The 23,550-nt window shown below is 41.6% G+C and overlaps 2 protein-coding genes and 3 non-coding genes across 10 annotated transcripts; all 5 read right to left on the minus strand.

Moving 5' to 3' along the window:
- Nucleotides 1–352: 352 nt before the first annotated feature.
- On the minus strand, nt 353–18,277 carry RNASE4 (ribonuclease A family member 4). Of its 3 annotated transcripts, none has more exons than XM_090270358.1 (2): nt 18,218–18,277; nt 353–1,572 (listed from the first exon to the last, which is right to left on the minus strand). In XM_090270358.1, the coding sequence occupies exon 2, from the start codon at nt 1,553–1,555 to the stop codon at nt 1,112–1,114; it is 444 nt and encodes a 147-aa protein (XP_090126484.1). In that variant the 5' UTR covers nt 1,556–1,572; nt 18,218–18,277; the 3' UTR covers nt 353–1,111. The 3 variants fall into 3 exon arrangements, with proteins under 3 accessions (XP_090126484.1, XP_090126483.1, XP_090126485.1); XM_090270357.1 differs by lacking the exon at nt 18,218–18,277 and adding an exon at nt 11,771–11,830; XM_090270359.1 differs by lacking the exon at nt 18,218–18,277 and adding an exon at nt 11,718–11,736.
- Nucleotides 6,546–18,275, minus strand: ANG (angiogenin). Of its 4 annotated transcripts, XM_090270355.1 has the most exons (3): nt 11,771–11,835; nt 11,204–11,339; nt 6,546–7,200 (listed from the first exon to the last, which is right to left on the minus strand). In XM_090270355.1, exon 3 carries the CDS (start codon nt 7,180–7,182, stop codon nt 6,742–6,744), a length of 441 nt encoding a protein of 146 aa, XP_090126481.1. In that variant the 5' UTR covers nt 7,183–7,200; nt 11,204–11,339; nt 11,771–11,835; the 3' UTR covers nt 6,546–6,741. The 4 variants fall into 4 exon arrangements, with proteins under 4 accessions (XP_090126481.1, XP_090126479.1, XP_090126480.1 ...); XM_090270353.1 differs by lacking the exons at nt 11,204–11,339; nt 11,771–11,835 and adding an exon at nt 18,218–18,275; XM_090270354.1 differs by lacking the exon at nt 11,204–11,339 and having other exon boundaries at nt 11,771–11,829.
- A 517-nt stretch (nt 18,278–18,794) lies between the features above and the next one.
- Nucleotides 18,795–18,866, minus strand: TRNAP-UGG (transfer RNA proline (anticodon UGG)). Its single transcript has one exon. It is a non-coding gene; the product is annotated as a tRNA-Pro (tRNA).
- A 1,146-nt stretch (nt 18,867–20,012) lies between these two features.
- Nucleotides 20,013–20,102, minus strand: TRNAY-GUA (transfer RNA tyrosine (anticodon GUA)). The gene is given in 2 exon segments: nt 20,013–20,048; nt 20,066–20,102. It is a non-coding gene; the product is annotated as a tRNA-Tyr (tRNA).
- Nucleotides 20,103–21,251: 1,149 nt separating this feature from the next.
- On the minus strand, nt 21,252–21,324 carry TRNAT-UGU (transfer RNA threonine (anticodon UGU)). Its single transcript has one exon. It is a non-coding gene; the product is annotated as a tRNA-Thr (tRNA).
- Between the last annotated feature and the right edge of the window lie 2,226 nt (nt 21,325–23,550).

A 23,550-nucleotide genomic window follows, 5' to 3' on the forward strand; every position in this document is an offset into this window, starting at 1 on the left:
TGATGAAACATTTTCTCTTAGGGGGCAGCATCATGACTCATACAAGTTCTAGCAACTGTGACAGGTCCCAGGCAAGCACCAAGTGCTGAAATACTTTTCTCTTGTCAAAATGTGGTGAGTACAGGGTTTGATGAGTTCTGAAGCTGATGAGTACTGAGGTATTCAAAGGGAGGAGTGTGAGAATTGTCTTTAATAAATGACACAAATATTTCTGTGTTGTGTTCATTTAACAGATAGGCTTTAGTCATGGACCAGAGTTTCTACGGATATTGTGGTGGTGCATGTTTATAAATGACAGAAGAATTAAAAGAGGAGGGGGGGAAAAATCCCACACAAGAACCATGGCACAGTCTTCAAAGATGCCTGCAGTCTGAGTTCTTTATTACAAGGAAAACATGAAAAATCATTCAGGAAGAGTGAATGAGTCTTAATGATCTAGTCCATTGTTAGTACACAGTGATTCAAAAGTTTGGGAAGAGAAAAAGAAAATTCCTTGTATCATTAGTTGCTCTTATTAGACCCAAACATAACAAAGTTGCCAAATTATACAGACAGAGCTCTCATTTTGTCAGTACATATTTCCAAAACTTTAATGCTTCCCCCAATAGCTGACTTTTGGGACTATCAAAAAGCAGATACTTTCAAAACATTCCTTGTGATGAAGTAGAAAAGGTTCTGGATTAGTAGCCAGCTAAAGTGGATTTTTTGCTTTAGCTTTTCCACTAACTTCACGGTCTTCAGCAAATCCCTTAACTTTGGGCTCCTATGCACAACAACATCAGCATCACAGCGGTGATGTGGTATTAAAATGAGATAACTGAGGTGAAAGCACCTTGAAATACTCGAAATGCTATATAATACATGTAATGACTAAATTCCAGAGGATAGGATCTGAGAGAGCTAAGCTGACTAGTATTACAAAAGGAAGCAGAGGAGTTTACTGAAAAGTTTATTACAGAAAAGCCCAGTCCCGTTTTAGGTTTATGTCTCCATTTCTCTTTAATGCATTTAACAGAATGGGTTACATAGAGAAAAAGAGGTAGACATAAGCAGAGGAGACAGAGACAAGTTAAAGGTCAGCCTCTAGGCAATAACCCCTGCAGGGTAGCATCTATCTGTCAAAGTGCACAGGCACCTCTGGGTCACCTTCACAGGCAATGACAACCCGCCTAGTGCTGGTTGTGGCCCTGTATCTGCAGTTGGGGGCCTTGGAACTTCCTATCTCCTTGCAGTCTGTGACATTCACTACACCCTCATGGCAGTTCATCCTGCCATTCTTGCACTGGATATTGTTGGTGCTGCAGATACTACGAATGTTCCAGATGCTTTCGTGGATGAAGGTGTTGAAGTGCTTGCAATGACGTGAAGTCATCCTCCGTCTTTGCATCATCATGTTGCAGTAGCCATCATTGCCACCTGCCCCGTCAGGGTCCACATGTTGCCTCAGGAATCGTTGGTACATGCGATCCTGGCCATAGGAGGGCTGCACCAGCCCCAGCCCCAGCAGGGTCAGCAGCAAGAGCAGAAGCAATGAAAGGGTCTTCTGGAGAGCCATCACTACCTTGGAGAGGTCTAGGGAGAAACCAGGGGGAAGGAGAAAGGAAGGTAACAAATGAGCACCAGTGAGAGGTGTTGAGAATGGCAAGCTCTACACTTTCTTCCCCACTCTTCTTTCTCACAACTTTTCTCACCACTGCTTCCCCAACAGTGAAAAGTTTGTAAGCATGATCTCTGAAAGGAGGAGACTTTCTCTTTTATGGAGAGAAGTTTCTGTAGCCAGCACAGAAACTCAGGGCAGAGATTGACCTGGTGGGTGTCCAGGTGTATATGTCCTGTATGGTCAGGGTATGAAAAGGGAGAAAAGGCAGATCTCAATAAAACTGGAGTTGTCTGCCTCTTGAGGGAGTTCTCTAGTCAGGTGATCTTTGGAGTGTTTGGTTCCCTGGAAACTCTGATTCCCAAAATGTTGGATAGACTGAGGATGTGTCAATGAAAGTTTATAAACTGATTTTATTTCCTGACATCTGGAAACTGAAGAAGGTGCAGAAAAAAGGATAGAGTGATGTTTAGGTTTAACCTTTCCTCTCATGTGTCTATTCTTTTTTTAAATAAAAAATTTTTTTTTCAACTATCATTAACATATATTAATTTCAGTGTACAATGTAGTGATTAGACATGTATAATATACCTTATGAAGTGATCACCCCAATAAGTCTAGTGCCCATCTGACACCATACATAATTATTACAATGTTTCTTACTGTATTCCCTATGCTTACTTGATGTTCCCATGATTATTTTTAAATCTGGCAATTTGTACATCTTAATTCCTTCACCTTTTTCACCTATGTGGTTATTCTTTTAATGGTATTAAAATCAAGTCCTTTTGGAAATCTTGCTAATCCTATAAAAAACAAAGTCTAAAAGAGAGTATCCAACCACAGCTTTGAAGATGGTAAATATCGATTGACTGAACTAATAATAAATAAAATAAGCACGCTAATTTCCAGGCTTGTGGACTTGACTGAAAATAAATTTTTATTTAAATAAATCTCATCAGCACAGTCTCCGCAAAAGAGGACTTGGACTGTGTCTTTTTCTCCTTGCTACTTCCATGAACAACCTAAAATCTAGGCCCTGGTGATATATTCTATTGTCATGCGTCTACCCTTGCTTCTCTGTCTGTCTGGTCAATAGCTGTTGGTAGTTGTCTGTCTTCTTTTGTTGCAGAATCATGTTGTTGGAACTTTAGGCAGTGGAAAATAAACATGTTTTACAGAGTTAAAAAATAAACAAACAAAAACCTCCAGAGCCACAACAAAGAAAGCATTGCCCTATAGTTGGAAAACATTGTTTTTGTTGACAGAGTAAAGAAAGAAATCCAGACCTTTCCGACTCTAAAATCTGTGCTATTTTCACATCTTCTACTGCCTCTCTCATTTCACTCCCGCAAATATCCAGGATATTAAAGATTTTTTATGTTCAGAGTTGCTTCTCTCTGGCAGTGGAAGTGGGAATCACTAACTAGCTAGATGCTGCCATCTGGCGGTCACTCCTGGGACTGTCATGAACTCATGAACTGAATCTACTTGACTCTGGCAATGAGGTAGGGCTGACTCACTAGAGCAGCAATTGTCAACTTTTTCATCTCATGGCACAAGTAAACAAATTACTAAAATTCTGTGACACACGAAAAAAATTACTTTTGTTGATCTGACAAAAACAGTAGGTATAATTTTGATTCGTTCACACCAGACAGCTATTGTTGTGTTGGCTGTTGTCATTTTTTAAATTTGACAATCTACGGGAAAATAGGTCAGTGCCCCTGATTAAAAAGCATGTGTTAAAAATTCGTGTGGTACACCAGTGTGTCTCCTGTGGCATATTAGTTGAAAATTGCTACACTAGAGCAAAGAAAGGCAATCTCTGATTCAACAGGAAGTGAGCAACCCAAAATAGAATGAACAATTTTTTGAGAGCATACAGGCCCATTTCTACATATGCAGTCCAAGGGCTGGCCTCAGCTGACCTCCTGGTTTGATGTATAAGGACTACTGCCCTTTGTTTTCAAGGATGCTGCTTCATGACAGCAGGTCACACTATCTGAGTGACTGAAATGGCTGATGAGGGACGTGCATACCAGTATCAAACATAACTTTATTATATTTTAATGCTACACCCTATATTCACAGCCACTCTTTCTTGCACACAGAAATCTAGAAAGGTCTATATCATATTCCAGTGCCTGAAGCTGTAGATGTGAAATATAAAGTTAGGAAGAGAGAGAAGTGGATGGTGTGGGAAGGAGAGTAGCCGGCAGAAATGATGCCTCATTTACTCCTCACCCCAAAACTAATGGGTAGAACTTCTGAAGGCACACTTAGCATTTGGGCAATAGCTTCACCACAACATTGTGCTTTGGGTTTTTTCCCCCCAAATCTAATTTTGCATAGTTATTCTTGTATCTCTAATTTTGCACAGTTTTGTCTACTTCTCATCCAGCCTCCCTGTGTCAAGATATGATTTAGAAAGATAACTGTCTACAGAGAAGACCTAAATTATTCATATAAGAGCAAACCCATGGCCTCAGCCGCACTAGCCAACTGATTTAACAAGACATGAACAAATATTTCGCACAGAAGTCCAGTGTAGACAGCAACAGGTATGTCTCAAGGCTGTAGCTACAACAGAAAATGAAATGATCCCCAATCTTCCCAACACATACTTTTTGGTCAGAGCTTGCCCCAAAGGCTTTCTCCACTGTACCACACTGATTCTCAATAAGAACTTCCTTTGATACTGGGATCCCAAAGACCTAACTCTGCCACATCACTATATGATCTTGGGGAAATTAACCTGTCTCAGCATATTTCCGTATGAGTAAGTGAGTTCAATAATACCTATCTCTTACGGATGTTATGAAGAATAAACAATAAAGTGAATGTTAAGTGCTTATCACAGTGCCTAGTACATAGTAAGTGCTCCGTAAAGGTGGGCAGTTATCGTTTTTACAATTTTTATTTTTCTTGGCTTCTTTTGCTTCCTTCAATCTGGATAAAATAATGAATGACTACACCAAGTTGAGTATATTATTGCTCTCCTCCCCTTTATTTTGTAGAGTACCTGTATTCCTTCAAAATTAGGAGGCTGTTTTTAAGTTGAAATATCTCAGCTACTAGAATGTATGCTGTGTCCCTACAGGAGATTTTCCTCTTCACATTTGACTGGAATTTTATTCCTTGCATGTCATCATTATTCAAAGGACTTGGCATTTTGAGGTTTTTGTTCTCTCTTTCTTGCAAAGTCAACAAAGTACATCTGACCAGGACTTCAATTCCTCAAATAATTAACCTGAGATAAAGACGGACTTGCATGTCATATGACATTTCATTCTTTCAGTTGTGAGAGAACAAGAAACCCAGAGCAAGAAGTACTAGGATTGGCTACCCAGCATTATCTCCATCCCAGTGCCATGTGATTTGCACTAACATCAGAGCAGAGTATGCAATGATAATACTCTAAGCAGATGTTTGGAGAAGAATGTGTGTTTTCATGGCTATGGCAAACTCAATATAATAATGGTCCATACCTTTGGCCTTCCCCATCAAGACCTTGATCTGTAGGAAGTCACCTTGCCTCGTATCAAGGAGATGGTACTGGTAGGAAACCCTGGGAAAAGGGTCCAAATATTCTACTAAAAATTGAACCTGTGTCACTTCCTAAGAGGTTTTTGAGACTTTACAATAAGGCAGATTTTCTAGTAAGAGAGGTTTGGAAAGCTCTCTTCCCTGCTTTCTTAGGAAATGATAGTGATTTCAATTTTGAAATTGATTTACTTGAGGTAGGAAAATTCATTTGCTGAGTGTGCATCAATAACCTACTTCTCCATCTCATTGTCCATAAATTTAATACTTTCAGTGAGGTTGGGCTCTCTCAGGTGGCACCTGAACACTGATCTATAACCTGGGTGTTTTTTCATTTTTATTCTTTATTCTCACCTGAGGACATTTTTTTTCTTTCCATTGCTTTTGGAGAGAGAGAAAGAAACATTGATGCAAGAGAGAAGCATCCCATAAGTGCCTGGATTGGGGATCAAACCTGTAACCTAGGTATGTGCCCTGACCAGGAATCAAACCTACAACCTTTTGGTTATAGGAAGACACTCCAGCCATCTGAGCCACACCTGGATCTTGAGGAAGAAAGGCTTTTGGCCCATTTCAGGGCAATGTAGGCAGCAGGAGGGGCCACCATTGGGAATTCTGTAACCACTATAGTCATATATTCACACAGCAAAACTAGTGACTTATAACTGTAATTTATTAATAACTACTTTCTAAATAAACTATCCAGACACCTGTTGCTAGAAATTAGGTGATAGGAAGTTAACCACTAAATCTGTGAATTGATTAGTACATTTTATAAAGAGAGTGTCTGTTTACCGAAGTTTGCATTTATTTGAAAACAAATCTAGTTGAAGAAGAATAAGGGATAAGCTTGAGGGTTTCCATAAATTCTCAAAGACCTCACAGTTGCCAGACATCAGTTGATAAAGTAAAAGATTAAAGAGAAAATAATGTGATCAATTTTTATCTTTATATAAAATAACCACAAGAATACTCTGGGAACAATCTATTCAAAATAACTCAAATTTACCTCCTGCCTAAAACAAGAGGTGGCTATCAGGAATGAATTTTGGTGTTCATGCAGGATTATGTGTGTGTGTGTGTGTGTGTGTGTGACAGAATGATATTAACTAATCAATTGGTATTGTCTTAAACTCTACTCCTCAAAGTTTAACATTTGTAAAAGTAATATTGGCTTATTTGACAGCAAAAAACAATTGCCCCTCCTGAAAATTTGGCTTAACAGCCATGAGCCCTGAAATTTTCTCTGCTCTACCCATAGCATGAACTTAACATCCTTAACATTCACAGAAAGGCAAAGTTTACCTCACCACTGACTGAGAACAGAAAAAAGGCATTTGTGTTCCATTCAGTCCTCTCAGGGGGCTACTGAGAAAATGGGGAAAAATCAATAGGCCATAAATTGGTGAGAAAACTTTAATTCTTACTGATTTCAGAGACGTTTTTATTTATTAACATATTGTAAGACAGAAAACAAAAGATCCAGGCAGCTCATTTACTGAGCCCCTGGCAATGAATGTTGCCACTACTCTCTGGAGTGTGTAGGAGAAATGCAAGGAATGTAGAGCAGAGCCAGCTCTGGGCCAGTGACCTGTCGATTATGGACGGTAAAAGGCCTCATCAAAATGGACAGGCAAGCCATTTTCACAGGCAACAACAATGTCTCTGGATCCTGATGTGGCTTTGTAGTGGCAGGGAGGCCGGGGGGACCCTCCTTTATGCCTGCAAGTGGTGACCTGGAAAGGAGACTTGCTTATTCTGAGATTGTTTTGGTAAGGTGCTCCATTCTTATCTCCACAGACAGCCTTGATGTTATTCTTGGTGCCATGAATAAAGGTATTGACGTCTTTGCAGGGTGAAGTCAGGTGTCGTTTTGCCATCATGGTGTTGCAGTATTTGTCATCCCGGCCCTTTGGTTTGGCATCATAGTGCTGGGTCAGAAAGTGGTTGTACCTCTTGTTATCCTGAGCCAGGGTGGGTAGGGTCAGACCCAGACTCAGCATGAAGACAAACAACAGGGGACCCAGGCCCATCATCATCTCTTCCAACAAAGGCTCCTGCCAAGGGCAAAAGGAGGTGTAGTAGGGAAAATTAAGCTAATAGGACAGGGATTTCTCTCTCTGATAGGATACTATGAGTCAGGTATCCCCAGTCACTTAATTATACTTTTTTCCTTCTTCATTAATTCTTATATTTCTTGTCAATCCATTCTTTTGGAAAATCAATCTAAGTTTCCAGAACTGAACTTCCAGCCCCAACCATTCTGTCCTATCCCTTAAGACTAACTGAGTACTTACCTTCCTATCAGTCATAGCATTACAATATCCATTCATACTCTTTAATCCAGTTATCAATTAATGGAATAACTAGCATTACATAAGCCCCTCCCTACTGGGTACCAGGCACTGTTAGATCCTGGAACACATAGACTAGTAAGACACACTAAATGCCTCCCTAAAAGGAGATGTAGCTTCCATAGGGAAGGGGTAGGTGCTCTAGGTCACTGAGATGAGACAGTAAGATAGGAGGTGAGAGCTATGAAGAGGAGGGACTATTAGGGAACCCTGAGCCCAGGGAAGGGTCAAGCTGAGGATTGTTGAAGACAGGATTCCAGGTATTCAAGTCAATAAGTCTGCTGGCTATGAGGAGAGCAGTTATTACCCTGAGGTGAAGAGAGACAGACCTAATTCCTCAAGAATTAGGTAGTTTGTGGCCAAAGGTGGAATTATTATATGCTACTTAAAACAAAAACAGAAACAGAGATGAGCATGGAAGAATCAATGTAATGCTTGGAAGTGGGTATGGAGTCAACTTTTACAGGGAACTGGAGGAAGAGGAATTCAAGCTTATTCTTAGGAGCTTCTCACATTGGGAACAATATGGGTTATTTTCAGAGAATATTTTCTAGTTTCTCCTGCAAATATACATAGATTGTTACATAACAGGCAAATGATGTTACTGTGTGATTAAAAAACCAACAAAAAAACCTCCTTAGAACTTTTCACTAAGTCAAAGTTCTTACTATTTGCTGTAAGGATTTCTTAACATCTTCCTCAAAAGAAGAATAAGGAAGAGAAGAAGGGAATTGCCGCCATCATCTCTCAAGGACATTCGGTCTAAAGAGTGGACCTTACACTTTCCAGGGACAGTGTGTCACAGACACTCAAACACACCCAGTGATAGGTAATTAAAAATATTATTGAATTAATCAAGTATAGATGATAACAAAATAGAAAATAAATTTCTAATGAAGTATAAAAATTTTACGTCTTAAGAAATTTGAAGATTTGAGAATTGAAAAATATTTGGTATTTGTAGCAGGTAGTTTCTGGCTATACTATTAGTTCTTTGGAGAAAATATTAAAGAACAGTCAGAGCTTATATAAACCATCATAGTTTTACCCCACATTATATCAAATATATGTGAATGGAATGTTCCCACACCCAATAATAAAAATGACTTTTCACTATAAATTTGAAACTGAGTTTTATACTTTTGTTTTTCAAATTGCTCGTCTATGAGTAACTCATTTACTTTTTGATTGTCTATGATTTTTTGGCAATCACCACACATACTGAAAATTCTTACAATGAGAGAAAATTGGACCTTCAAGTTATGCCTAAGTGTAATGTAATTTATATAAACACTAAATTTAAAAACAAATGGTGTACATTATAAACCTTAAATTAATTACTTTTATTTTGTGCTTTTCTTGTGTGTAAGTCAATAAACAGTTTTATGTCCAATATTTTTATAGCACTTAAAGAAGCCAAGGGTTCCGGCACTAAGCCTGTAGTGTTACTCAACAGCCCCAGGAGTATGACTGAATGTAGAAAGAACAGGAAATCCAGGTTCTAATGGTTACATGAGAAGATGTGTGACGGAGTGAGTACAGTGAGCACTTTTTCTCATCATCATTTGGCACTAGTCCACCTTGTCTGTTTCATAAAAACTATAGACAAATTTGCCGCACTGCCGAAGAATACCAAATCATACACTAAGAAATTTGGTCATTCCACAATACTGAAAATAAATAGCAGCTGAAAAACTTCCATTAAGAATCCAGATTTTAATTTACAACAGAATCAAGTGAAAGCATATTTTGGGGAGTTTAGCAAGAAAATGGAACGTGACTGCAGAGGGAAGAGCCACTGCTAAAAGAATAAGTGTTCATACGTGGCCCTGCTTCAACAGAGCTGCCGGCCTGCCATGCTCCCCATTTGCCAAGTTCTTCACATTTACATTGCGCTTTTTAGTCCTCTGGATGTGTTTTCTCTTTCTAGTTCCTTGGAAGACCTCATCAAAGCCTTATTGATTTGGATTCAGTTCGACCTCTTGCTCTGCGATGGACAAACACTGCCCTCTAACATCAAAAGCAATTCTAAAGTCGAAGATTGCCAAGATGGAACAAACAGGACCTTAGAGAGCTCAGAGTCAACACCTCTCTGCCTGGGGCCAGAATCCCAGAGTTCAAAATCAGGAAGTAGAACCGGAGCTGGTAGTAGCCAAAAGAATCATTAGGTGGCAGTGGTGGATAGAAATGTTGCCAATGTCTTTAACGCTGTAGAGGAGACCCTGGGTCCTTGTAGGAGGTGCCAGTGCTGCACCTCCTACAAGGACCTACTTGTTGTAGGTTTTCATGGGTGACATTTCCAAGCCTTTATCCATGTACTCTTGGGCCAAGAATTACCTGTTCACTTGTCAGTGATTCCTACTTGTGTTGTATAACTTAGAGGAGGGCAGAGCCCATATTATTCACTTAGAATCACAGTGCCTGCTTCACAGTAGATCAGCAGTTCTCAACCTGTGGGTTGTGACCCCATATATAATTACATATTGTTTTTGTGATTAATCACTATGCTTTAATTATGTTCAATTTGTAACAATAAAAATACATCCTGCATATAATATATTTACATTACGATTCATAACAATAGCAAAATTACAGTTATGAAATAGCAACAAAAATAATTTTATGGTTGGGGGTCACCACAATATGAGGAACTGTATTAAAGCGTCATGGCATTAGGAAGGTTGAGAACCACTGCAATAGACCCTCAATATATTTTTTAAATGATTGACTTTATTTTCCTCTCCAGGCTTACGTTTGTTCATCTATAAAACAAGAGAGTTGCTGACTCTGAAGTCTGAAATTCCATGGTTCTCATTATGCATAAGAGAATGTTCTCTAGTGTTACTTGCAAAAGTTGAGTGGAATTACAGAGACAAGTTTGTATAAGTTTGGTTTCTGGCAGAAGGCACCAGGAGAAAGAAATAGATGATAAGAAGATCTGTAACCCAATCTCTCTGAGATGGATCATTTCTTAAGGCTCAGTGTATAAGCCAAGCCCACAGACCAGCTGTAGTGAAGGCACTGCCCTGATGTTACACAGAAGCTTCACATCCTACAAAGCCGCTTGGAGGTTGAAGGCCTCACATCCCAGTCTGGAGAGGTAAAAAAGAATTTTTGCTTCTAATTTTCAGAATTTGCACAGTCATTCTGTAAAGACTCAGCTAAATTTTGCTCAGGCTTATTGTAATCTTGACTCCCCAAGACATCCAGAAATCAAATCCCAGTCAGTACACCATGGCCACCGGTATTTAACATCTGCCCCCTGATTCACAACTTCATCACTCATATATTCAATCCTAAATTTCCCAATAAGAGGTAAAATGAATATGGGAGAAAACAAGTATGAGACAGATAGTCTGTGGTGTGGGAGTGAATCTGCCCAGCCCAAGGGTTCAGAGTATCACATCGGGTGGTCATACTCATTCACACATATTCTTCCATATTCAAGCACATAGCTGTCAGTCAGCTTTTTTGTCAGTAAAATCTGTCCCAACTGATCTTTAGACTAACTTAATATCTGTCTCAAACCAATCCTTCCATCTTCACAAAAACTAACATTCTCTTCTCTCCACAAGCAATGTTTTGTGTTTAAGAGATCCACAAAACTTTACATACCAGGGAGTTAACTTGACAGTCTGTAATGAGTAACTATGGTTATGATTTCCATAAATGTAGCTTCACACTTTTACATATTCTAGGGCAATACCTCCAAAGCAGAAGCATAAAACCCAATGCATATTTCTTCCTTTTTCTCTTTTTTTTTTTTTCTTTTTTCCCTTCAACCTGGCAGTGCACCTTCTTTTGATCTTGGGATATAATCCACTTGGCTCTTAAAGAGCCACCTAAACTTGTTTTTAAGAAAAAGAAAATTAGTAGTGAAGGTTAGAAGAAAACAGAGGTAAAGCATACTTTTTTATTCTTTCCTTGCTCCACCACATTTAATTCCTGTGTCCGGGGGCATCCAGGCGCCCTTCAGCAAATGACTTCCCCAGGTCTTTGGGGATTTTATTACAATTCAAGAATCCCTCCGAAACCTCCACTTGTTCCCTGTCTCACTAATTTCCCTTCATCCACATATAGGCTATTTCAAAAGAAATCTGTTTTCATATCAAACTTTAGAATCTGATTCATTTTTTTCTAAATTCATAAGTTTGGACCCAGAGGCTTTAAAGGGGGAAAAAGATTTCATTGAAATGGATAGATGGCTAGAAATAGTATACCTATATATTAAAACAAATAGAACAGCAGATTGCCCAGGGGGTAAGAATCTTACAAAATTTGGAAGTTTCCCTCCAATTGAAGATGGCTTCTGGCTGTTTGTTCCTGGAGACGGGTTCCAGCTGTGTGAACCCAGAGGCCCCTCCGGTTCTGATTATATAGTGATCAAATGAACTGGGTGGAGAGGCTACTTCCAAAAATTCCCCAATCATGGCAGAGATTTGAAAACCAAGGACACTCCTCTGAGCAAAAAAAGGAAGTCATTCACCTTTTCCCTGGGCACGGCTGTGTCAAATATTAACCCTCTAGGAGGCAAAGCTTGATATTGATAAACACAGCCTTTTGTCTAAAAGCTATCCTTTTTCTAATATCTGTGGTTCTTCCTCTTGCCCATGATTGGTCGGAGGTTTCATTGTACACATATAATGATCTGGATCCAGAAGATGCTACTTCTGATCTATGGGCCAGCTCCAAGAACTACCTTGAAAGGAACCTGCAGAGTAAATGGGGTCTCCCAGCCAGATGCTGTTCCTTTGTACCTTCTATTTGCCCACATAATTTGATTTCATGAAAGGATGCCATGCCAATAAGTAGGTTACTGAAGTGTTCAATACGGTCTGGGACGCTGAGATAATTCCAGCAAGCAAGATGAGTGGCCAGCAACGAACAGAAGTCTGTGGCTCGCTCAGGCCATCAGCAAAGAGCGAGAATCCTCACCATCCTTTTATTAGGATTTCAAAAGTTACTAAAAATAGAACAGGGGGTGTGAGCTTTACAGCCAACAATAAATGAATTTTTACAAGTGAAAGAATTCTTACAATGTATCATTAATGTGTAAAATACAGCCAGGGTAACTTATGGTTTAGATAGCACCTATCAGGGATACAAAGCAGATCCACTAATCCTCAAGGTCAGCTCCAACTTAAGACTTTATTTACAAGGAGGCAGATGGAGTACTCAACAGACCTCTTTGTTCTCCAGATTCCATGATCCAGTGGCCTGAACAGCCTAAAGCCGCAGGCGGAGACAAGATCGGCTTATCTCCTGAGTCACAGGACACCTGGATGGGGGGGGGGGGGCATGAAATGCCCCTACCCAGAGATCTGTGTTCCTGCAACAGGTTATTTCATAGATTTCACAGAACCAGGAAAGCACTTCTAAAGAAGGTTACGTGACAGCTATTAGTACCCACTGCCCCTGACCACAACCTCCCGGCTACTAAGCTTCAGAAATATCTTTGCCATATTTCCTGGGCTTCCCTTCCTTTCATCCTCAGCTGTTCACAGAAGACTGACTCTGAGCATTCAATCTTCTGTTCCTTGTAGTGAAACTGATTATCTCCTCCATCACTGGAACATTAATAACCATCACTTCTTTGATGGTTTTTTAATCACGTTGTCTATTTGATAAAACCCTTGAGAGAAGATTCGTTTTCTTATTCATTTCTACAGCCTTAGTTTCTTAAACAGTGACTGACACCTAGGCCCCAAGCTTTTTGTTATCCTTCATGGTCTAGGAGTGCATTCTCTGATCTCACTTTGGAGACCTAGCCATGCAAACTCTCCTGCCTTCTCTTTAGACTCACCAACACAATTGAGTTTGGTAGTGGTTACCAAAAAAAGCAGTAAGAGTAGAAAGTCTTCCCAGGGTCCCAGGAAAGTTCTGCTTCTAGCTTACTCATAAATCCTTAAAACCCACTGATTTACCTTCATTTATGAGGTAAATTCCAATGCAATCTCTCCTAGGAGAGATTAACTCCTTTAAGAGCTGTCCATGAGTTGCACATGCTTGGGCATGTGCTCTAGAGCCTACCTTAAGAACAGTATTTTGGTCACTGGAAGGCTCTGAGGATTTAAAGTGGAAGAAAACTGAATGAGGCAGGTTAGTAAAAAACTAGGAAAATTCACTGGCAAGTGGAATGAGAGACACAGAGACAAAATAGTTAAACAAATGGCTGAGCAATAAATAGCCAGCTAATAAATCACAAGACCCTATCCTTCCTAACCAAGAACACTCAGGAGCAGATGATTTACACTTCTCCTCCCCAACCAGACAATAAATAGCAATCACCCTAGTCAGGGAGATATATAACAGAGACCTAGTTAATGCCGTTAGTGTCAGCCAAGGTCAAGAATAAATAAAGTCAGGGGAATAAATAATAAAAATCCCAAATACAACCAGATAATTCCAAAATAAAGCTGGCCAGAGAATAATCCCAAACCCCATTTTATGCTCATTTTGATACATCAGCATGCCAAAAGACACACCTAAAAGCTGATGAATATTCTGATTGACACCTCCTCTAAAATTTCCCTGAATTTTCCACTTATAGAAAATAGATAAAACCTTCAAAACAAAGGACCCAGTGCACAATCCTCTTTGAGCACATTCAGCCTCCCTTTCCTCAAGCATGTAATTTTACTTTCTTTCTCCTGAGCTCTGAGGGCTCCCCTCTTGCCTAACTGTTCAGTGAGCCAAAAGCAGCCCTGCCTTGGCTCACTTCTGTAATTGTGACCTCCTTTCCTGAATCTAGGCAACCCAGCCTAAGCTCACTTCTGTTACTGTGATCTTGCTTCCTCTATCCTAAGGCCTTTCTTTGTTTCACTGTTCCAAACTTCAATAAACATACTCTCAAAATCACCTGGACTTATGTCTTGAATTCTTTCCTACAGGAAGTCAAGAACCCACACATCTCAGACTGTGACAGGGCAGACCTGCCTCTGCCCAGTCCCAGTCCCTTTCTGGTGACACGGACAACATGGAGAACCTCCTCCAAAATAAACCTCACCTACTTTTCAGTTGTGGTGGGACACAATTCTGCCTGAGCTTCACTTTTTCCTCCAGTTCTCTCCCATCTTCTCTGTATCTCTAGCCAAATCCTGAGCTAAAAGGAAAAATGTTGTGGGTAGTGAAAGAGGACCAAGCAAACTGCTTTTCCTTAGTACCTGGTGCCTCAGGGCTACTGAAGTCTCTGGAAAGGAAAGGGACAGCATGTCTCTGACCAGTACCCTTGTTCTTCCAAACACCACAGTTCAATGTCTTTCAAGAGCGAAGAGAAGAAATAGGACATGGGGTCCATAGAGTGGAGGCTGTACTGACATCTAGCAGAGTGCCCAACGCTCACTTTCCTTTTGTGGGCAGACAAGCTATTTGAGAGTGGTATCTATTTTAAATTAATCACATGCACGTTTCAAAGAGATACTGAAGAAGTGAGTTCTAAAATGTTATCAACCAGTCATTTGTTAGGGAAAATGGCTGCCAGGACTATTGCAACACCCAGCTGCCTTAGCAGTCCAGGAAGACTGAGGCAGCAGTCAACTCCCACACCCTTTGGGAATCAAAACGACTTCATCAATATGATATTCTTCTGATAAACTGCCTAACAACAGAGATAATATCACTCACAGACAGACAGACAGACAGACACACACACACACACACACACACACACACACACAGAGTCCCATGGCCTGAAGCAGCAGTTCAAGCACCAACTCACACAAACAGGTCAGCCTCTGATTTTACAATTATGCAGTGATGCTGGGGAGCAGCCTCCAGTCTCTGAACACAGCCACCTCCCTTCTCTGCCTCTGCGGTTTCACTGAACAACCTTGGGACAATTTACAACCTGCCTACAAAGTTGACAGTGCGAAGAGTCAACAGAATGGTGAATGGCTGCTTTCATCTAATTGTTTTTATTTTCAGCTTGGCACAATGAGGTTGTGATGAAACAGAAAATGAGGTTTTGAAGGAAAAAGTTTTACAATTTTATTAAAATGTACCTCAGTGCTTACTCATTTGTGTTTCAAAATACAGCAAGAAATCATAGTCTATGATTAATGAACACTATATTTGTCAGTAATTTTAATTTTAATAGGCGTGAAGCAATTGCCAATTGAAAAATATACTCATATATTTTAAAAATGTTCTGACCACTTGAACTTGAAAGTTATTTCCCTTTTTCTAAACTCTTTTTCTATGCCTTTCTTCAAGCCAATAGCTTCCCTGCACATAGACGTGGGATGCTTGGGTTCCCCTTCTAAGGACTTTAGTGTTGGTGTATTTTCCCCCTTTATACAGAGTGCCTATGTTTAATTCTGTCTTTAAGGCTAATTATAAAATTGGGTGATGAAGGGAAGGGATTAATCTCTAATTTCTTTATAATTCTTACATAGTTTTGGTTGATAAGCATGAAACTTATTAGTAACCGAAGTAATGGTTAAAAGAGGATGTAGCTCATGTGAAAAGAAGGACCATGCCTCCACTTCCAGGAAGGGGAAACAGTATTTATAGAGGGAAAATGGGGACAAAGACCTGCTGACATGGCTCTATTTCCAAACAGACAAAAATTAATCATTCACTTTTCAACAGACTTTGGGCTTTGTGCCCATTCTCTCTTTCCCAGATATTTCAAGCTGTTCTTCAGAGAATAACTGTTTAGAGAGATTGTTTTTTGCTCAAATACAGTATAACAAAAACTCTTAAAGTGTGTTTTTGCCAGCCTGCTTGTTCTGCAACTGGTGGTCCACTTGGGATTCGGGAAGATGAAAGAAAATACGTGGAGCTCTCAGGATATCTGACATGCCTTTATTTTGGGATGGGGCAATCCCGCTCTGGTGGAAAGTTCCAACTTCCTTATATACTAAGTATACAAAAAGCCATCTTTGTGCAAGGGTATGACATTACTCATCACATAATAAGACTATTTCAGTACATGTTGGGTTTTTGCCATGGTTACATAAGTACTGCTGAGTCATATATGCCCAGATATCCGGGTGAGGGAGCCTGACTGACTCCATTTTCTTCACACGGCTTCAGTCCACTTTCTTAGTCATCTGCTTTATGAATCACACTGGTAAATGCTTCCAACAATAAGTTTGACAAGTCTCTTACCTTTGCCTGCACTTTTGACAAAAGCTACAAATATTCCTCTTTTCCTGGAATGGATTTTCCTATCCTCTTTGCCAAATGATAGTTCTTCTTATTATGTAGTACCTCCTTTTTTGATGAGTCCTGTTACAATAAGTGGTCACGCCATGCAGTTATCGAATAAGAAAGAGCCCTGTCCTGTGTGGGTCAGTTGGTTGGAACATGGTCCTGAAAATCAGAAGGTTGCAGGTTTGATTCCTGGTTGGAGCACAGGCCTAGGTTGTGAGTCCTGACACCAGGTGCAAGCCAGAGGCAACCAACTGATGTTTCTCTCCATTCCACTCTCTCTAAAAATCAATGAGTATATCCCCAAAGGGAATTAAAAAACAAACAAACAAACAAAAAAATAGGGAGAGGAACTCAGAGATCATCTGTTAATGCCTCATTTTACAGATGAGGAAACTGAGAAAGAGAGCATGTATGGCCCAAGGAACATCTAGCAGTCCTAGAATGAGAAGCTTTCCAGTGCACCACACAGCCTTCATATTTGACACAGGTCTAGTAATTTCTAGAAAATCAAAGCTAATTTTAGAGATGCCTGTGAAAGTTGCTGTTCAAAGGAAACCTACTTTTAATATTTCCATAAATTCTAAAAATATTTTTCTCCCCTTTTATCTGTTAAAAAAAGTTTCTTGATATGAAATGTAACATAATTATCATTCTGCACTAACTAACTGGTTAGTAGCTGTATAGTTAATCAGCTCTTTGAATACCTGAGGCTGCTTCTGGGAAGTCGGCTTCTTGCTGCCAGTCAGATAATTATACCACCAGGGTTTCTAGTGATTACATTTATGACTTGATTATAAAGTTCTTAAAGACACAAAGGGAGTGTCTTGGCTTCTTTAAGATTTCCCTGGTCCCAACAATCATGCTGAAACTGTTTGTACTGTCCTTCGAAAACAAAGATGTCCTGTTATGCCCATATGCTGTTAACATTTGTGTTGTCTCAGAATAAAAAAGCTGAGGATTACAATGTTTCAGTAGAATGCTTAAAGAAGGAGTTGTTGACAGTGTCTCCAAGAACTTCACAGCACTGGCTGTGGGTGGGTTAAGGATAAGGAGACAAAGGAGATTGAACAGAAAACGAAAACAACAGTTTCCAAATGTCATTTCCACTTGAAAAAACTGAGAAGGCCTGCTTCATAAATCTGGCTATCAACCTGAGTACCAAGCAAAGAATCTTTCGTTTGAGCAAGTGTGGGCCTCCCTGGACATCGGTGAGTCTCGCCAACGCAGTGGTTCCCTCGAATGCTACGTTCTAGGCAATAGGCATTCATGCTGCCATCTCTGCCCAGTTGCAGGAAGTAAACACGCGGTGGGGATGCAGAATAGCTACCTCCACTACATTATTACCTTCCTTTCCAGTCCTCAGTTCCTCCCGTCCCTTTCCACAAGCTCCTCCCGAAGGAGACCCGCACTGCCTCTGCTAAGAAGGGACTCCCGGGCCAAAGCGTCCCTGGTAAAGTTACGGACACGGAGGAGGAGCGGCAACAGAAGTATGAACCCATCTGGACCTTGGAACAAAGATGCAGAAAAGTGCAGGATAACGGAAAGAGAAGTTTTTGTTTCTCACCCGCTTCTTCCTCCTTTGTATGATGATGGGGAGGTGGTAGAAGATGCAAAGGTGTTGTTTTGACTCCTGCTTTGGATCTGCGTGTGTGTGTGTGTGTGTGTGTGTGTGTGTGTGTACACGGACGGGCGAGGGGTGCAGCGAGGAGGGGAGAGTCAGCAGGCGAGCCCTTGGGTAGTTGGGACCGCGCCCTGTTTCTTGGAAGAAGTCCCTTATAGCCCGGACCCGCCTCCAGAGCTGGGGCCGTGGCAGCCCCCGCCCCAGGAGCAAAGGGAGTGTCCCTGCCAGGCCCAGGAGAGACCGTGGAGATCTGAATTCGCTACACAGCACCACCGAAGGCGCGGCCTGCTCCGACTGCAGAACACCAGACACTCGCCCCAGCTCCCAGAAGCTTAGGACATTGGCCACTGCTACCAGGAGCGAGGGGGCCTCAAGAGCCCAGGAAACCAGGGAACTTCGTCTCTCACAGGTCATCAGTCCGCCTCTGCCTCTCGTTGCAGAACAGTTCGGAACACGAGAAAGTCTGTATGGAACAGAACTTTTTTGGTAGTTCTAGAGGAAAAACAAAATCAAAAAGTTAGGGCTCGTCCGGGATTTGAACCCGGGACCTCTCGCACCCAAAGCGAGAATCATACCCCTAGACCAACGAGCCACGGTAAAAGTAGTTTTGCCTCTATATCTTCTGAATTTCATTTTCCCATCAAGATACTCCGGAGTTTTGTTCCTCGTGAGCGTTATTTTTTGCCTTGCTTAATTTTAATTTTCATCTTCATGAGGTCTCACGTCTGACTCTGGCCCTGTCCTTGTTTATTCTCCCCGATCAATGTCCAGGACCTTTCCAGACTCCAGACGGGGTGAGGAGGGGCAGCCTTTCAGACTTCAGGCCACATTTCTGAGTTCCACCGAGCCCCTTCGGAACGTATCGAGCCTCGAGCTCTAGTCTGTAGAGAAACGGGTTGGAGCTCCAGGGCCCGAGCGGAACTCGGTTGCAAGGCTGGAGGGTCCTGAGCCCCGTGACAAACGCGTGGGAAGTGTAACTATCGCGCTGCTACCACTTCGCTCGGGCATAAAATCCTGGGGACAAGACCGGTGGGCATCAAAATACCGGAAACCAGAGCTGGTTTGGGGGCGAACCAGTGTGGCGCGCGCTGGGATATTCCAGACCCATCGCGGTTTCCCTGAATGAGAGTGAAGTTCTCCCCACCTTCGCTTGGATGGTTTTTCTCGCTTCGGAATTTTCTCTTCCATTCTCTTCATCCCTAATCACGTCAAATCCTAGTACTGTTTCCTGATCCGGCTCCAAGTTTTTCATGGAAGGATAAAAATATATAAACGGCTAAGTAAAAGTCCCTCTTTCTCCACGGACGTGTGTATACAGTGGGGCCAGACATTCAGGCTGAAGGTCACAGTTAAGGTTTCTTTTTTTCCCACAAATTAATGTCCCGAAGGTCGCAGAGCACATACACACATTTATACAGTATTCTGTACCATCAAGTGGTCTTGGGTTCCCGATATCTGGTCCTCAGGTAGCACCCTAAATCAACCAGAAGCCAAAATAAAACATATCTTAGGGAAGATACCTCAGAACCTTTCCAGTTGGTCAGTTATGAGTTAGTATGATTTATACTCCTTACTCTTCTACAACTATCCCAGACAACATCTATTTTTCTAGACGTGATACATGGAGCTCAACGATCTGTGATTGAGCTGTTTTCCTTGTGGCAGGTCTACAGAAGGTTCCTCCAGAGGATAATGAAGGGAAGAAACTGAGTAGCGACCAATCCAAAATAATTGCTACTCCTTCGAGCCGGAATCGAACCAGCGACCTAAGGATGACTGAAGAAGAACTCACTACAGTCCTCCGCTCTACCAGCTGAGCTATCGAAGGGAGCACAGAAACTTGTCTTCTAGAATTTCCTATTCAGGACAGAGATAAACAGAGGCGACTGTGACACGATCCTTTGGTAACTGGCAAGTGAACACTTCGGAATAACCGTCTTGTGAGAACGTCCTGCGTTCACAGTTTTGGGAGCAATCCTCCTAGAGCTGGATTCTCCTGCTTCACTGAGGGGCTTCCAAGCAGGGCCTACCGGGCTCTTCACAGGCGCTGCCAGAACACATGCATCCGGAGGCCTCCACGGAGAATGGGGAGGCGGGGAGAGGAGAACCTGCTCGCCCGGGTGTGGGGGGTGGCGATCTTGTTTTCTCATAGATCGCGGGCCCTGGGTCTCCGTGGCATGATATATGTCTAGAGTGGGAGCGGCAAGTTGGGCATAAGGGAACTAGGGACTGGGACGGTGGGAGACATAATTCTTTCCGCGCTACTCCGAGCGAGGGAGAGGGGCGCGGGCCTCATTTTCTCACGTCCTGCCCTCCTGGGAACCAAGGCGCGAGGGCGCGAGCCAGCTGCAGTTCTTTTCCGCTTACACGTTTGCAGACTCGGGGACGGAGAGGGTGTGAAATACAGAATATAGAGGTAAAATGAGTTTTGGTGAAAATACTTCAGGGTTTTCCAAAGAGGTAGCCACAATCTCTTTGAGTCAATAACAAATTTGGCCATCCAAGTCTGGACGTCCCTCCCCGCCCCCCAACCCCACCCCCTCCCCCAATTGAGATACGGAGGTTGTCGAAAACTGACTGAAACATGAAGCCTCGCGGAACTGCAAAACCCGGACGGCTGAGGCCTGGTTCTGGGTTACAAAACCTGCCCAGTGGGGGGGCCGAAGGTTAGATCCCATTCCCTTTCCCCAGCGCCCTCATCCCTGTTCAGGTTAGGCGACCCTCCAGGCTCTCGCCACGTACAGATCAGCACAGGTCTTTACGTAGTTTATAATGTACTCCGCCGAAACCCCGGGAGCAAAGCAGCACTTGCACAGCGGCATGGGAACCTAGGAGGAGGCAGTTCTGCTCAGTGGTGTTTATTCCGGGATACGTATTGTGGCGAGAGGACGCAAAGGGGCGAATCTCCGAGGGGGAAAGATTGTCGGAGGAAGTAGGTGGTTGTGAGAAGAATTAAAAACAGTAATAAAGACTTAACAGGCCCCAGCGAGATTTGAACTCGCGACCCCTGGTTTACAAGACCAGTGCTCTAACCCCTGAGCTATAGGGCCCCACACTCTACGTATTTCGTTCTTGGTAGTAAAGGAACACTTTTACAGGGCACATTTATTAGATTATCTGAGTGTTGGAAGCAAGCAAAATGTTATTTCAATCTATTTCCCAACTATTGGAATTCCATTTGCAGACTCTTGCTGGGATAGCGCAATATGAGGGTCAGTGACAGAGACAGCCACTATTTTAAGACTAGAAAAATATGCCCAACCCAACACAATCTTGCACAGTGAAAGACTTCCCCCTCCTCCCAGCTGCAGATTGTCAAAATTAAGAAGGGAAACCCCACTGAGAGGAAAAGTTGCCTACCACGGGTTTCTCAGGAGAAACTTGGATATCCACATTCGGTTACTCTACTTGACTCGACATCCACCGACCTGCAACAGCCTGCCTTAAGTTCCTGAGTTGTAGGGACCTTTCTCACAGCTCGAATCTCAGCGCCAGAGCAGGCATTCAACCCTGAATTCCTATTTTGTGCTATGCTCTGCACTAGGAACAAGTCATCCAGATATGGTCTTTCCCTTGAAGTCACTGTCATAGTTTTGTGGATAAAAGAACTTTAGTCTTCATGAAAGAGAATAATAAAAATAGCTGTGTAGTGTAAGGGGGCAGTGGAGACTGCCAAGGTTCAAAAACTTGCAGTGACCCATCACAGATACAGGCCCACTGGACGGGATTGGCTTAAGCTGCCCTTTGAAGGAAGATTAAGGCACATGTTTGGGGGCGGGGCGATCTTTGGTAGAAAAGTTAGGAGGAAAGCCTGAGAGGAAGACTCCTGGGGGTGACTAAGGGGCCAAGGCAAGAGCACTGCCTTTCTGGAAGTGAGGGGAGGTAAGAAGACAGGTTAATAGGAGACAAAGATATTTCTGGAAGGAAGCTATGCCATTTGAAAAACTAAAAATGGAAACTGAACAAGCATGGATATGCAGAATGAATTGAAGGGAAGAGAAACTAGAGTCAAGGGAACACCAGAGATTGGCCATGGTGCCAATGCTCAAACATAAAGCTTCAAGAGGGTAACATTTATAGACTCAGAAGGGGGAAAAAGTTAGTGAAAGAGATATGGGGAAGACAGATTCTGCCTAAGTTAGATATGAATAAAGAGAAAATAAGACACAAAAAGGAGCGGATCAGGGATGACTCTCAAATATACCTTGAAGAAGCAAGATGATAGTTGCAGAAAAAAAGTCTAAAGGGGATATGGGGATGTGGAGAGGGCAGAGGTGTGCTAGAATTTAGATGGGCTGAATTTAAGGTGAGAAGGGAGGAGCTTATGGGAACTGCACAATAGCGAGAATACTCTTTTGTCCAGAGTTCCATAGATTGATAACTCAAGGTTAGCTCAAATTACATAGAGCAGAGCTTTTCAACCTTTTTCATCGCTTGATGGCACACCAAAAATATATTCTTTTCCTATCTGACAAAAATATTAGGTATAATTTTGATTCAGTCACACAAACAGCTATTGTTGTGTTGGCTTTTTCTTTTTTTTTTTTTTTTACAGTCGAAGGGGAAAGAGATCAGTGTCCAGACTTCATAGTCATAGTCAGGTATTGCATGTTTTAAAAATTCTTGTGGCACACCAGTTGAAATCTCTGACAAAGATCATCCATTGAGTTAGAGCTAAGAATTATGTGCTCTTGGAGGAAGAACATACAAAGAGAGAAGAGCAGAGGCATGAAAAGGAGCATTCTGAATAGGCTTACTGCATACATTTGTTATATGAGTGGGTGTTTAACATTTTCCCTACATTTGGTAATTTCACATATTATAAATAAGTCTATCTTAGAAAATTTAAGATTTCAATTTAGAAGTGCAAAAAGGAGTAAATGATCCAATAGGGAAATACCATGTTTTTCCAGTGGTTAAGGTGTTATAATCTTAGGTATGAGATTTCTTAAATCTGTAGATTGTTGTCTTGCTTCAGTTCTGGAAAATTCTCAGGCATTATGTTTTCAACTGTTGTTTTTGCCCTTTTCTCCTCTCCATTTATAAAACTGAAATTAAACATATTAGACCTTTGCAACTTGTATTCTGTATTTTAGCCTCTCTTCTGTATTTTCTTTTTGTCTTTCCATGTTGCATTCTTAATCACATACTCTTACTCGTAATCCACTAATTCTCTCTACAGCTGTGTTTAATGAGCTACTAAATTTACCCACTGCGTCAATTAGAATTATAAATTGTAGTTTTTAACTTAGAGGTTCAATCTGATTCCTTTTCAA

This window comes from Furipterus horrens, unplaced genomic scaffold, assembly GCF_987537825.1.
Source record: "Furipterus horrens unplaced genomic scaffold, mFurHor1.1.pri manual_scaffold_3, whole genome shotgun sequence".
In the NCBI taxonomy this organism is placed as follows: domain Eukaryota; kingdom Metazoa; phylum Chordata; class Mammalia; order Chiroptera; family Furipteridae; genus Furipterus; species Furipterus horrens.